Genomic DNA, 14,778 nt, shown 5'->3' with positions numbered 1-14,778 from the left:
CGAAAGACGCAGAAACATGCGGCACGCTTGGTGACACGTACCGTTCCAATATATTTTGATGTTGTTATTAATTTCTAACGCTATTCGACGCCTTGACTTATAACTGGTGGCGAGCGCGAATTAATAACATTTGGGGTCATATGCAGTAATCAGGCCAGAGGGTAATACTTACAGTTCTATCTAATACTAAATCTACCTTTCCAGTATTTTCTGGATTCCGAAAACAATTTCGCTTGATTTGAGAGGACACTCTGTCGTCGTCGTCTGCTTTGGCCGATGACACTCTTGGCCTATCAGGCATAGATACAATTTCCTCTATAAAATTCTGCGTGTTTATTACTAGGCCTTGAAGCATACACTGGTTTCAATTCGGTGCCATTAAACTGGATTCCTACATAAAAACAAGCTAAAAATCCCATATGTATCTAATAGATAATGAAAGGATGCTGGAGCGCTTGAACCCAACCAATCATTGGAGAATGCAATTAACACTGAGTAATATCTACCCGCAGCATTTGCTGATACGCTTAATCTTTTCCCCATTGTTATTATATGGCGCCTAATATGCGGCAATTCAGCCTGTTGTCTGCCAGTATTTTCAAAACACTGTTACATGAGGCTAAATGAAAAAAAATTCAAAAACATTATTTTTTTTCCTAAGTAAACTTTTCATGTCAACCTCGATGTGTCTGCTATACGTCGTAAAGTAACTATATGCTAATGACAAAATCAGACTCGTTTAAATTAACCGAGCTCGTCGCTCTTATGTTGTTTTTAGCAAAAATACTTATGAATGTCCGCTCTCCATGAACGTTATTATTAGTAAGTAATTAGCTTGTCTAATAAAAGGTGTCGAATTTGTTTCCGTGGTGGATTCTCTTAAGGTCACGGTTTAAATGCGGCGGCGGCAGCAGACGGATTTGTTGACTAAATCTGGTGATTTTATCTTGTAATACAACATTTTTGTAATAAAATTTAGTAAATAAGCAAAAGTAAGGATTTGCGGGAGGACAGTGATCGACGTGTAATCGAAGCTCACGAGACATTGTACTTCGGTCATTAGCTATCAGATCGGTGCACTTCAAGCAACTTATCTTAAAGTAGAAAGTGTAAATAACTGCAAAAACAATAGTTTCCGTGCTGCACCTTGATCTAAAAACGATTTTTGTTTCGAAGCCCATTTTCTGTGTGGGCCACATGTGAACGAATGCTTCGCAAAAAGAGGAAGTTTAAAGTTGATTGTTGATTACATCAAGGCAGCGGCGGCATCAAGCCTTCGAAGTACTGCGGTAAGCCAATGTATTTTGATTTGAAGAAGATGATTATATAGTAATCGAGCATGAGCGTCATGAGGAATTGATACGCAACGCTTATCTGGACAATTCGGTTAAGGTCCTAGGCATAGCATGCCCTACTTTCATATCAAAATGGTAATGTTTAGATATATTTTTTTAATAATATATATATATATATATATTTTTTTTAAATTTAAATAGTAAATACCGTTTATACAGAATCAATAATTTTACAGATGAGGCAGCTAGGCGCAAGATCCTTAGGCCGTGCATCTTGTTGACGTTTCATGTTCAGCACGAAACGATGTCGCTGCATGAATTCAATATACGTTCTATTTACAAGACCGTAATCGTTCACTTTATTGGAAAATCAGCATCTGTAACATAGACTTGGGATTTCTTTACACTCGTCGCGATTCTCAGTATATCTTTTTGGATATCTTGAACACAAATAAAATAGAAATTAGCATTTTGCGACGTTTGGAAAGTCAACTGCACCCTAACGTTCGTATTTGCGGTCTACTTTCTCTAAACTAGGATAACATAAAAGGAATTACAGGCCAATAAAAAAATCTGGCAAATTTCTAATCGGCAGGTTATTTTTACATAACGAACTTGAAATTCATCGAGATATAGCGATCCTTACAAAATTATCGTTATCGAAGGAATTTTTATTAGCTACTTTCATCCAAAAAGTGCGCCTGTTGATTCTTGGACCTTCTTGGTCCTTTCTGGTTTCGAACTTTATCGGCCGTGCGCTCGGCCTCTGCTGCTTGAAGTTTCTTTTTTCTCGATTTCTCGTCTCTTCTCTCGGCTTCTCTCGCTAACTCCCGCCATAGTTTATCCTGTAAACAAAGTAGCGAATTAGAATTTGCCTCCTGAAATCGAGTTCCTTATCATTCAATTCGATCGATTCCTTACTATAGACCTTTTATCTCTTCTTTTCTATTTAATTAAAAATCAGTCACACTTCGCTCACCTAGTTGTCAAAGTTTTCATCAATACCTGAACTTCATAAATCCGAAAAGTTTTCACGTTCATATATCAAGCAAGTCTTGGGCTAACCTATAATCCTTGTCAGGTTAGCTCCTTAAGTCGGCTCTACGATGACTTCATCATAAAATAATCATTTGTCATATAATCTTAAACAACTAACATAAGTTGAACTAACCTAAGTAGCTATTCAGCTGATACTTGTAAGTTACTGCTCTTCGACATTTTCAGCTTTCAATATTAAGTTTAAACTCAGTTCGTCGAGTACTTCTGATTGGCCGTAGATTACTTAAGGCATCGTGCAAATCTTAGCCACTAGTTTTGCTTACGAAAAAAACACTGAAAAGCTTTTAGTTAAGGTGTTCCCCATCCTACCATTTACAACCTAACGATATATATTGATAGAGGAAGTTCTCGCTAAAAAACAGGCCAGAAAGTCTAAAATAGGGACCGATGTCGAGCTGAAAAAATATTAGGTTATAGGTTGGTTCAAAAAACTCCCCAAGACAAAAGAACTCAGAGGAACAAATTAAAGATTGCAGAATATTTGCGGGACCTGTAGGCCCCAGGATGGTTCCACTGTTTAGCAGGTAACATACCTTAAGTATCTATAATGTTACTTTCCAATGAGTCTGTTTTACCTCTTTCGGGAGTTTAAAGAGACCTCGTGCTAGTTTTGATGGTGCATCTCGTTGAACCTCATCTCGTTGCGTCAAAATGAATTTTGGTACAAGTACGTTGTCAGAAGGACGGCGCTCGAAGTCTAGTGGACTGAACACGGATATGACGCGCTCACTGTCGGGTATTCGAGGCATGCTGAAGCGCTGTGAATATGGAATGACGTTCTTTACGAGTCCGTACGCGTCACGCTCGGTTAGCAGGATCCTGTCTTTAGTTAAGGCGTATTTCTGAGCAAGGCGTTGCAATAATGAACGTTGCACCTGCAGCGCTTTTTTTATCTCACTTAATGACGGGGATGCAGCTCGGCGTTTAAATGCGCGTTGCACATCGAGATTGTCTATCCAGCACCTGATATCCTCAAGCTGACGCCTGAACACTTCAATCTAGAAGGTAAATGACATAATCGGAAATACATTTCAGCCATACAATTAATCAATACACAGAAATAAAGATAGCGATGCACGATAACCGAAACGCTACATCAGCTTTAATTATTGTACAGATGGAGAAGGTGTAACTATTTCGAACTTATTCCAGTTTTCGCCCACGAGCAAACGCAAGATCGAATTGCCATTGTTCGTTATCATTAGTGGGACAGTTATAATTTCTGAAAGCTAAACTTTCATCGTTCAGAAAGCTCCATCGAAGTGTAGGTTCTCAACAACATATACTCTTTCCTTTGAGAAGATCATCATTATTATAAAAGTCGATGTTTAATTAACGTGAACTGACCTTTTTTTCGAAGTAGATGTGACGAACATAGATTTGCGGGTGCCTACTTAAGTACATGGCAATCTTTATGCCGAACTTGATATCATCATAGAGACATTTACTATTCCGAAGTTCAGTATCGATTTTGACTAGTCCTTGATGCCACTGCACCAGCTTGGCCCTAGGGCGTCGCTTCTAAATGCAGACATGCAACGCGCTGACGTTATGAAGTATTCAACGAGCAACCAATTTACGATAATGTAAACACAATGATACAAACAACATTTTGTGCCTTAATTGATGAAACAGGCCACAGTTCACTGTGTAAACATTAGGCGGATATTAGAGCATATAGTACTTTACTATATCTGTTCTACTTTATACTCTTGACTAGCGAAAACGCATTATCCTAGGTGACGTAATGTCGAACACATTATGTCAAATCTTGTTTGTTTCAATTAGGAAAGGTTTACGATTTATTTACGTAACTGGCCAAGTTACATTCGGTTTAGTCAAGCTTTTTACAACTGACAAATTAATGATTTATAGTAATTCACATACAAACCGTGACATCAGCGGAAATCTTCTCTAACATCCTGTAAATGCCGGAAATGTCGTTGTTGATATTCCCGATGAGCGTTTTCTGGTCCTGCAACGCCTGATCAAAACCCTGGACTGCTATTCGAATAGCGGGCGGCAACTCTTTCGATAATGCTAATTTCTTATTCGAATCTATTGGTTCGAAAGAGCCTAACGCGTCGCTTGCTGTAAATAGGTTTTTCAGTACATACATTAATAACGCCTTAAACAATTACGTTAATAACTACACAGGACATTCTTTTTATCGTGGAGAGAATACCAACCGCGCCGATGTATTATTTATTGAAAGATTTTTCAATTTTTGCTGAAATTTTATACGCAACAACCGTGTTTGAAAAAGAAATGATAAAGTAACGCCATTTCTATCTTTGTATAATCTTATCTTAGTAATCTAGAAAGACGTATTGAGCATGACAAGAAATTACCTAAGAATTTTCCGCGTGTTTGTGCACGACAAGCTTAAAATGTCTTCGTCCCTAAGTCAGCATAGAATTGTCGTGGTTATGCCTAGGTGCCAACATGTCGAAGTTCTATTGAACGGTAAATTTGCCAGCAGCGATCGAATAATTTGCAGCTGAAGAGCTCATCGTAAATGGGTGATAAGCGCTAATCAAAGAAAATATCTTCTGTTTTTCTTTATCAACTTCAGCCATATTTGATGTCACAGTATTAACCACGTAACGCTAGGATCGGATCTGAACGATTTAAGAAACCCGCTTCAGGACTTCGTGTAACTGAAGTAGCCCGCATTACTGACATGTCAGTCATGAAATGACTGGGCACCAAAATGATCCAGTATCGATTGCTTCAAGTCTCAGTGGATATTGCGCAAATGACGCGCGTACCTTTGAAGGGTGCGGAGCGCGTGAAGAAGCCCAGTACTGCGTTGGGCAACGGGCAATTACAGCAAGGGACGCTGTTGAGGTCAACAACATTTCGAATGCGGTCAAAGCCGTTAGATGAAAGTAAAAAACATCTTTGGCACTGTAGCATCGTTATTTTAATTATCAGTGATTTATTATTAACGCACGGAGTGTTTACGTTTACAGCAGCCGAACTTGCTTATGGCTGCAGTACGCTACTGTGAGCACCCCACGAGGGTTTATGCTTGTAAACCCCGATTATTTCTCTCATTTGTATTAGGACCTTTTTAGTGTCCTTTGCAAGAAATTACTCGTTCGTTAGCCTTGAGCTAAATCCCCTCGTGAACGCCCAAATAAATAAATGTTAAAGTTAAACATGTCAGGTTAATATAATTTAGTATATATACGAGAACGAACCCGTAGTGCTCCGTTGATGCATTGCTCCCTCAAGTGTAAATAAAAAGCTAGATTTGTTACTGATATGATCAATGATAAGGATATAAAAAGCCTTTCATAGGGACGTGCATCTCGCAGATATCAATAGCGCTACTACTGGTACCTTTAAGACTCTCTTGAATACGTCAAGAACTCTCAAAAACCAAGTCGCTCTTCAGCAATATTTATTATATATATTACAAATACTCTAATTTTCTTTAGCTATAGCGTCTACAAATATCCAACGTTTCGTATAAACCAGAAATAATAGGCACAAAAGCAGATCATTGTAAGCAACTAGCAGTAGATGTATAATTAAGTCACTACTATGATAGAATAGTATTCGTCAGACCCAGGTATAATTAATGCAACCGACAGCTTGTTCAAAATGCCTCTTTGAATGTCCGGCCGGAACCATGAGAACGGCGCTTTTCGGACCCTTCTGAGCCTTCTTTTTTTCGCCAGATTACAACCTATACATAGTTCTCTAACCGTATTTGATGGAACCCAGTCTAAGAGAAAATTAGATTTTCGCATGGCTAACGCCACGCACGGCTATTGATAGTAAGTGGAGCTATTCTATGTCGCACTTCGACAAGAGTAACCGTTTAAAGAGTATGGCGTATTTGAATATACAAGCAATTTATCCGCACAACGTTTGTGGTCGCTGGATCAGCCACGTGTCTGGCCAGCCAGAGACTTCCGAACTTCAGTTTCGAAGTTGAGTCGCTCAGAAATGCCACACGTATTGGCACACACAAAAATCTATCGATAGATTCGGTGGGCCGTATCTCGGCGTACATACTACACGCTAAGTTTGTTCAATTGTAAATGCATTTCATTCTAAATAGTATACCAGTGGCTGAACAGGGAACAAGAAGAAGCTTAGGCAATTACCTGTGATATCGTTAAGGTTGTCCGAGTTCACACGGGAACACGTAAAAACGTTAGCTGAAATGACTTTGTGCCTATTGTATAACGTTATACGCCTAGCAACTCGCTATGTTATTTTGTCAATGAAATGATTGTTGATATCGAGCACCTACTAACTTGATTGATCGCGGCTCTAAGTAGCAAATTGTCTATTGGTTTTTATATAAAAAGCACGTTAAATTATTTTGTGACTCATTACATTTTATTAATTAGAACTAATTCATCGGCCGTAGAGAGTAGATGTTAGAAAACAGGAAATATTAATTTGATATTTTTACTTGTGAAAAAAAATAAGAAAACTGTAATTATGCATTTGCACATACAAACTGTAAATAAATATAGCTCTAAAGGATTGCGTCAAAAACAAATTTTACTAATGGATTAATTTTGAAAATGTTTATCTGAAATAGACGTTTCTATGCATAATCTATACTTATCTCATTACGGTGCTTGAAAATACTTGTTATTACTGTAAAATCAACGCCTCTAAATGTACAAGGCTTCGCTGGCAAGATATTCCACCAGCATGCTCAGTGTTTCTATCGGATGCAAACTTCACAATCGGGCTGTCGCGCTGAAATCCTTCACATTGCTCTTATCCAAATCAGCCCCGTTCCTAAGCCATAAAAGTAAAGGCATAACTTTCGAGTAGTTCCTCATTGTGAGTCCTGACATACATATTTACTTTTGTATAAGTGAACAATAAATGCAAAGAATCGTATTCGTTAATCCAAGGGGTTTGATCTAGCTTCCTTGAAGTAATCGCTCGCGGTATCCCGTGGCTCGCTGACTAGATCCAATATTTGTCCTCTGTGATTTATGAAGTCTGAGTGCGTTTGCAACATCCCAGAAAAATCCGTAAAGGTATCTTAGCAAAACTGTGGTTCAGTTTGAACAAGGTTAATTAGGGCCTTGTCAATGTTTTTAAATTAATAAGTTGTTCGTCAGTAACACCATCTCTGTTATATGGCTTGGTGCACTACTTGCACGGACGGAGGGAACATAACCATTTATTGACATACAAATTAGCTTTTGTCAATCGGTCGGTTTATACCTTTTTTCTATGTTTTGTTATTGTTGTTGTTGTTGTATACACATTGTTCATATAATGATCGTGAAATCATTAAATTGCCACGCCCATATTTGCTTGTTGGTATATCCTCTGTGGTATATAAAAATATGGAAAAAAATTATAGAAAATATAGAAAAAAAAAATTCCGTCAGATTGGCGTAATTGAATCGGAAAATCGAAAAAAAACCTATCGGCTTTTTCTTTTTTGTAATTCGAAAGCTCCATAAAGCAAATGTGACTTTGAGTAACGTATCCATGTGACACTTGTTGATAACTATGTCGATTCATTCGCAAGTTTGAATTCGTCTGCTTTTTAGGGCCACGGATTGAGTATTCTGATGAAAAGACTTACGGGGCTTTGTTCCGTCTTCTGAGTTACTATGTCACCATTGAACGTACATACTACAAAAAAAATAGGAGATAGGATACCGGGTTGAATGTCTTCAGTTCTGAAGAGTACGATAGTCTATTATTGTGGCTTTAGAGATTGTTTGATACTACATTTATCGACAGGATTCAACTCCGACCTGAGTATGGGCCACCTTTTAGGTATTGGTTCGTAAAACCGAAAAGACATGGTGTACAATAAAGCGCAAGGCAATATGCAATATCACCTAATAAAAAGGTTATCACGATCATGATCTCGGTATAAAATCATTGAGCGTCAGTATCTCACATTAGATATAAGTGTGATGTAAGATAAGAGTGGTTTATCTGGGAAGCCGAGGTCAAAATATGGCTATCTGAACTATCAACAAACTTTTTGCTGTAGATTTCGACATCTATTGCAGTAAGAAAAAAAGTACTAACATTGTATTGCACTACGTTAATTAAAGTTGAACAGTTATTATCTTTACTTCTGAGCTACATAGTTAAACTTATGTGTGCATATAATAGTTTAACTGGTACAACAATTCGGCAACTTTGCACACATTGTCTTAAGCGTTTCGAGCTGGCCGTGTGCTGAACGGGCCATTGACATACAAAACGTAACTGCAAGACAATACACTTCTTAATTTAACTTAGCAAGTTTTAATTAAGTGTTGTAGCTAGCTTTCTCTTGCGGACAAACTTGTCAACTCCAGTTGATCAAGCAGATTATGACCGTTTGTACATTGGGAGGACTAAATCATAACGACTTAGCTCGTGTTCTCTAATGAGGTAGTTAGCTACGATCTAACAAGGAAGGAGGTTAACAAAAAGCATCGAGATCAGACGAAAAAAGAAGGCCGAAGCTCTGGCAACGAAATATCTCTAAGAATGTACGGTTTTGTTACGTTCATCTAACGTTTTCTGCAAAGGAACGCGTTTCCTTTCAAAAAACGTCCACGCATCTGGATTATCGACAGTATATTTATCAACTACGCTCACTAAATACTTACAACTAAGCTAATATAGAGATGCAGATTGGCATTATTACTTGTGTGCAGTTCTCATGAAATACGACGCACATTAAAGAAGCTTGGAAAGTCAAACAGGTCTGCTTTTTTAAGCGTTAATATACGCGCTAAATGTCTCAACTTGTTTGATCGCAAACAACTTAAGCCTGAAATTAGCAATAAAATCAATTCGGTACATATAGTTCAATGAAAAATTTAATATGTTTATAAGGATGTGATAAAGATGTGAAGAAGTTCACCATGACCCGTCGTCTCTCACGGTAACGGTGGCGGTCTTTGCCGAAAGGTAGCGACCGGGAGACGATCACCAAGGCGGTACCATTTCACAGAGGACTGTTGAAAGAACTAAAGGAAAAGAAGTAGCGATGAACAGGGGGTTGTCGAGATCGATCCGGAGGGATTTCGATTTAAAGGCGGCCGGATAATTTCAACGGACAGCACTTGTAATTTGCGATAGGGAATCGATTTCGGGACACATTTGTCATTGTAGGGTTGGTCGTAGGAGGTGTGGACCCCCCCACACTAAAGGGGATAGCGCCGTTACTGGATAGGTGCTGGCTGGGAGCGGCTGCCGAATTACCACCGTTTTTCAAGTACGGTGGGCTATTACCATTAGGACGACCAGCGGCCTCCCGTACGGATACCGGTCATGGTATAATAATGGGTAAGGTTCGTTTGATCCTTGGGAAATTGTCCGGCCCGTTTGATCATCAGGATACCGAAAAAGTTCGATATTTCGAACAAGCAAAAATGTATTTCCAATTTAACTTTGATTCTAGTCTCTGACTAAATGTTGCTTACCTTATTTGGCAGGGATTTTATACTTTTTACGAAATGGTAGATATTTTACGATATATATCGAATAATTTTTCCAAAACGTTTAGCGAAGTATGTGATATGTCCAATATCTCTATTCGTCTGTCATATCAGTCTAAACGGAGTTATAAGTTACCAACTGAGTTATTTCAGCTGATGTCGACGTCGCTCTGCAGCAGGCAAAAGGCCGCGAACTAGCATGCTGAAAACGCCGCTTGAATAAGTTAATTGGAACTAGCATTGTCAACTGTGAAAGCATCTCATTGTTGACAACGTAATGATCATTTTGCAGTCGACATTTTAGTTACACACTCGATATTGATGCCTATTCACGACGGTACAATTGATTATGTATTATTAATACGTTTACCTATTTATCAAGTGTGCGTTATTTTTCCCTTGGTATTGGCTCGTTAGCCCAGGAACGATTTCGAGAAACGTTCTCCCCTGCAAATTGTTATAAGGATAATAACAGTCCTTTTTTTTGTTGCGGATTACTAGGACCCAAAAACGGCGTTCACTTCGTGTGCTCTGTCTGTCCTTGCTTTTAGCTGCTGGTCTCGTTAGGTCGACGAAAGTTTCAAAGAACAGAATATCATGTAACGATAACGATTTACCTTAAATCGTTCAATTATATCATAGAACGTAATGACTTTCGTAGAACGTAACCGTAGAAAATAGAGAAAGAAAAACATCTGCGATCTACTAATTAGCCATAGTTTACGATTATGGACGCTGCATAGACGAAGCGTAGCACGCTTATATTTTATAATATACGCTTATACATGAGAGATACATTTTTTGACATACAGGGAAAGCCATACGTAAGATAGATGTGTCAGTGTATTAATACGCATAGTTAGCACGCTAGACCCACTGATTTCACCTATAGATTTGCCCCTGTTATAAGGAAGCAGTTAGCATAACTTAGTTACATCGTTGTTTTGATATTGTCTTAGATAATGCTTATCAGCGACTGGCCTTCAACTTCCGGCCTAAACATGCGTAAATTTTTCGTCCTGACAAGTTTGACAGCTATGCAACGGATTCCCATAGGCCAATTACGGACCTCTAAATTTACTAAATGCTCAAGCACTGTTCTTATATCCTCTATATCTAGATCCAGCAGGGGAACTTCAATGAGTCACTTTAATATCCAGATTATACGTGTCGACGGGTAGCTCATTTCGTTCGTAGTATGGTCTCAACAGAATGTCTACAGAGCTCTACGAAATGACCAAAACAGGCCACAATGATAGGGTTCTAATAAACCAATTCCTATAAAAGTTTATCGCATAGCACGTTGCGAAAGTTAACATAGGCAAGAAAAACGCTTCCCACTTTTCTTCGACCTCCAGTCTCGACGACCTGACAACATTTCTAAAAAGCTTATTAGTCATAAAAAATACTTTGAAGACATGCCCAGGACGATTTGAAAACTTTTCGCGCTCTCATATATGCCGTCGCCAGATAAACAATCCGTCGAACTCAACCCTAAATCTTCTGTAGCTATTTTTTATTGATCTATTGTTCGAAAATTTTATCTCTCATTATTAATATGAATTTGTTTCGTGGTGTGACGGAAAAGCACGCTGCCGAGAAGGGTATGTCCGCTAAAAATTCGTTTTCGTTCAAAAAAATACATTGGCTTACTATAGTTGTCCTGTTTTAGAGTGCGAGCTGTTCAAAGAAGTCAAGATTTTACTTGCTTAGGAACGTTGTACTCGAGAACTGGTAGTCGACTGGTAACAGCCACTTGGTGTAGATAATAAAAAATGGCTATGATCATTGATTCAATAATTGATCTAAACTTTTGAGGTTATCATAAGTTATATTTTTTATGTTAATCCATCCTTTCACGTGTCTTCAAGATATACATTTGTGACGTAAGAACAAAATTGTCAGTCTGGATAAGCTAGCTAGACTCTGGTAAATTACGTATATAAAAATCAGTTCCTTCTCAGATCTATTCCTGGTCGTCTCTACTCGCTTTATGTGAGAACCTCAACAACGAAAAAGAACTACTGGAGTAATCATCTTAATTGCTAGAACAGGCAATAACGATGAATAATGTACGGTTTTACGGCGGACGGATATAGATAAGAAGATTATCTAATGGTTTCCTGGCACAAATTAGAAATTGTTTTACTCTAGAAATTGCTTGAACCTAATAAACAAATAAATCTTGCCCTACTTTTAAACGTATCTCTATAATCAGCACACCCAGTTAGCCACCATTGTACAATCTTATGGGTGATCACTGCCGTACGATCAAGCTCTCAGCATTGGTTTTATGATAGCCTTTATAGGGTTCCCTATTTCAGACGCAAACAATAATGACATTCGCTGTACCCATGACGGTGCAACTTGTCATGTACGATTTAGTGCGCTCAATGTAATCCGGAACTTAAATTTGCGAACCTTGAGTCTTGTCAAGTAAGTTGTGTCCCAACCAAAATTGAATTGATGAAGGCACAGGTGTTCACGACACGATTTCTCGCGAAGCGTAACGCTCTAGTTCTCAACGATTTTGTAAACATATTTGACGTTTCTGACTTTTTCATTATGCCACAAGCCAGACCTACTCATAAAGGTCTAATGATTACTTACTCAATGTCTGCCAAATAGAAAAAATCTTGTCACCTCGAACAACATCGTCGTAAACAACCTCATGGACGTCATCGATTTTTCGACTAACTGTCCCCAGAAGTAGGAATATCCGATAAAGATCCGAGAGACCCTATCACTGTGCACTATTTCTTGTAAGGCTGAATAGTCATTGAAATCGTCGCTCGCTCGCTCGCTCGCTGCGTTTTTGGATTCGATGGTAATAGGTCTCCCTTAGACTGTAGCCATATTTTATTCGTGATAAGCTATTAGAAATTCATTGTTACTTAGAAAATATTTCTGACGATTTTTCTCGAGCGTCCTGGAGCCCAGTTTGAATAGTCGTCAAGCACGGTCTAATCATCAACTCTTCACGGGTATCGGTAAACCTTTTAGAACATCGTGGCATCTAGACAATAATGTAGTTAAACTGCTGTTTTGTGTTAGGCCAATGGCTTCCGTGAATTCATGGAGAAACATCAGTAATTGAAGATTTCAGTTCGGACGAGAACGCATATTAAGGCTTAACTTGACAGAATATAGGTCTGAAAATATTCAGCAGGACAAGCCGGAAGGAAATAATGTCACAGTATGTTTAAAAGTTCTATCGAGGGCAAAATCATGAAAAAAAGATATATATCTCAAGATCTGAAAGCGGTTCCTGATTGCTCTTTGTTTGGATTATTACTTCGGGTTATTAGTTGTCCACTGATTATGTATTAAATTTGCATATCAGTCCTGCGTTATCGAGGTTAGAAGAGATGAGCGCCATGTTCCCATTCCGCCACTCGACAATAAAAACCTTCCTCGTGATAATGTTATTACGGAGCCTTGCATGACATCCGGCGCAATATGCGAAGCTTAATCAAATATTCGAGAGCATACTAAAATGCTAGTAGTGTTAAATAAGCCAACCTATCGTTTAATGGTTCATCATAAAAAAGGTCATCTTATTATTATGGAAATCACGAAAATTCGCCCTACAGATATGACGATATACGTTTACTCCGGAAACCATATGAGAAAGACGAGCGTGTCATTCGACTTGGGTCGGTTAATGTCAGCGACAAGATCTTCAATTTTTTCTAATAAGTCGAAAAGAAATTCGTATTTTATGTATGAGAATGTTCCTATCTAAATAAAAAACACTGCTACGCTTCTTTGATGACAATACATGTTAAACCTAACCGTTTAGCCAGCGTTTCACAGCCTAAACGCAAGGTAATCCTGGAAATAATTAGCTATCGGTAGCTCTTGTTGACATTATAGAATAAACAGGTTTAGCATCGATCTTTGCCAATTTCCTTTGCATACGAGACAGTCCGCCAGTTGTGGTGGAGGTACTCGACCCAAAGCTGGGCAAAGCAAGCGCTAAGCCGCCGAAAGGGATAGAAAACTTTTTTTTTTCGATTCATTATTCTTCAAGTCGCATGGAAAGCATGGTTTCATAGAGTAACCACTTCGGATCATTCGAGTAATTTTAATACATTTTTGTTTGTTTTTTTTAATACATTTACATTTTTTTACATAAGGGAACGTTGTCAGGAAATCGCAAGGCAAATATGTAAGAAGTCCTCTTGTGTAAACGTTGTTAAAAAGCTAGTGGCTCGCTCTAATATTGATCACACTTACGTAGAGCATGATTGCTAGCTATATGTTCTTTTTTGTTTTACGTTTGCTTAGAGCTAGACTCCAACGTAAGGTATAAGGACAGATGGCAATTTTCTAGGACAGTTAAAAACCGTTCCATCATTAAGACGGCAACTCTATTTACTATCCAAAGGAATGTGTTATCTATATATGTCTATTTGATAACACTACTGAGGCAGGCAGAGACGATCGTACACAGGAGAATTAATTTTTTTGCACAGCTCTAGATACAGATTTCACAAGACAATAAACAATAAAAGGAAGCATGAAGGAAAAAAAAGTCACTAAATATTTTAAAAGCATTTTGAAAAAAAATCGCTCAAATCATTCAGTCTAAATTACCTGCTAACTTCTAGTCAGTATACGAACAAATACTAAGTTTATTTGAGTAACGGCACAATGTATACTCATTGCTATCTTCCAATGTACCAACGTGTTACGTTACAACGAGCAAATAGGGTCGGGTACGAGATCAGCTTCGTTGACCCAAAATACAAGTTTCCTCCCGCCCGTCGCGCCGGTGTACGTACGATCTGGGCTTTGAATAACACTGACGTGGGACCAGAATCGTACAATATACATTTGTTTTTTGATCAAAGCCTAATATATGCGTATGTATGTTGCTTGCTCCTCGACCACATCCATATAGCTCCGCCGTGTACTATAATTGAGATAAACGGGCAGCTTCCTTCTTTAGATTTCGCAAGCGGATTGGTAGCCGG

General features: G+C 38.4%; 1 protein-coding gene across 6 annotated transcripts in view; it reads right to left on the bottom strand.

Annotated features, from left to right (window-relative positions):
• Window positions 1-1,625: 1,625 nt before the first annotated feature.
• LOC111253713 (uncharacterized) overlaps window positions 1,626-14,778 on the bottom strand; it is a 97,860-nt gene continuing 84,707 nt past the window's right edge. For 5 of the 6 annotated variants that reach the window (XM_086974220.1, XM_086974219.1, XM_086974221.1 and 2 more), the window contains 4 exons: window positions 4,246-4,445; window positions 3,702-3,875; window positions 2,930-3,352; window positions 1,626-2,140 (listed from right to left, as the gene is read on the bottom strand). In XM_086974220.1, the coding sequence (XP_086830346.1) occupies window positions 1,970-2,140; window positions 2,930-3,352; window positions 3,702-3,875; window positions 4,246-4,445 (968 nt within the window). In that variant the 3' untranslated portion in view covers window positions 1,626-1,969. Of the gene's footprint in view, window positions 2,141-2,929; window positions 3,353-3,701; window positions 3,876-4,245; window positions 4,446-5,125; window positions 5,946-14,778 lie in introns of those variants that run through there. The other variant, XM_022813517.2, reaches the window with a different exon arrangement.

The sequence above is a fragment of the Varroa destructor genome, unplaced genomic scaffold (genome assembly GCF_002443255.2).
Source record: "Varroa destructor unplaced genomic scaffold, Vdes_3.0 BEIS01000007.1, whole genome shotgun sequence".
NCBI classification, from domain to species: Eukaryota; Metazoa; Arthropoda; class Arachnida; order Mesostigmata; family Varroidae; genus Varroa; species Varroa destructor.
Note: the sequence above shows the minus strand (reverse complement) of the source record. Positions and strands in the feature narration are given on the sequence as shown.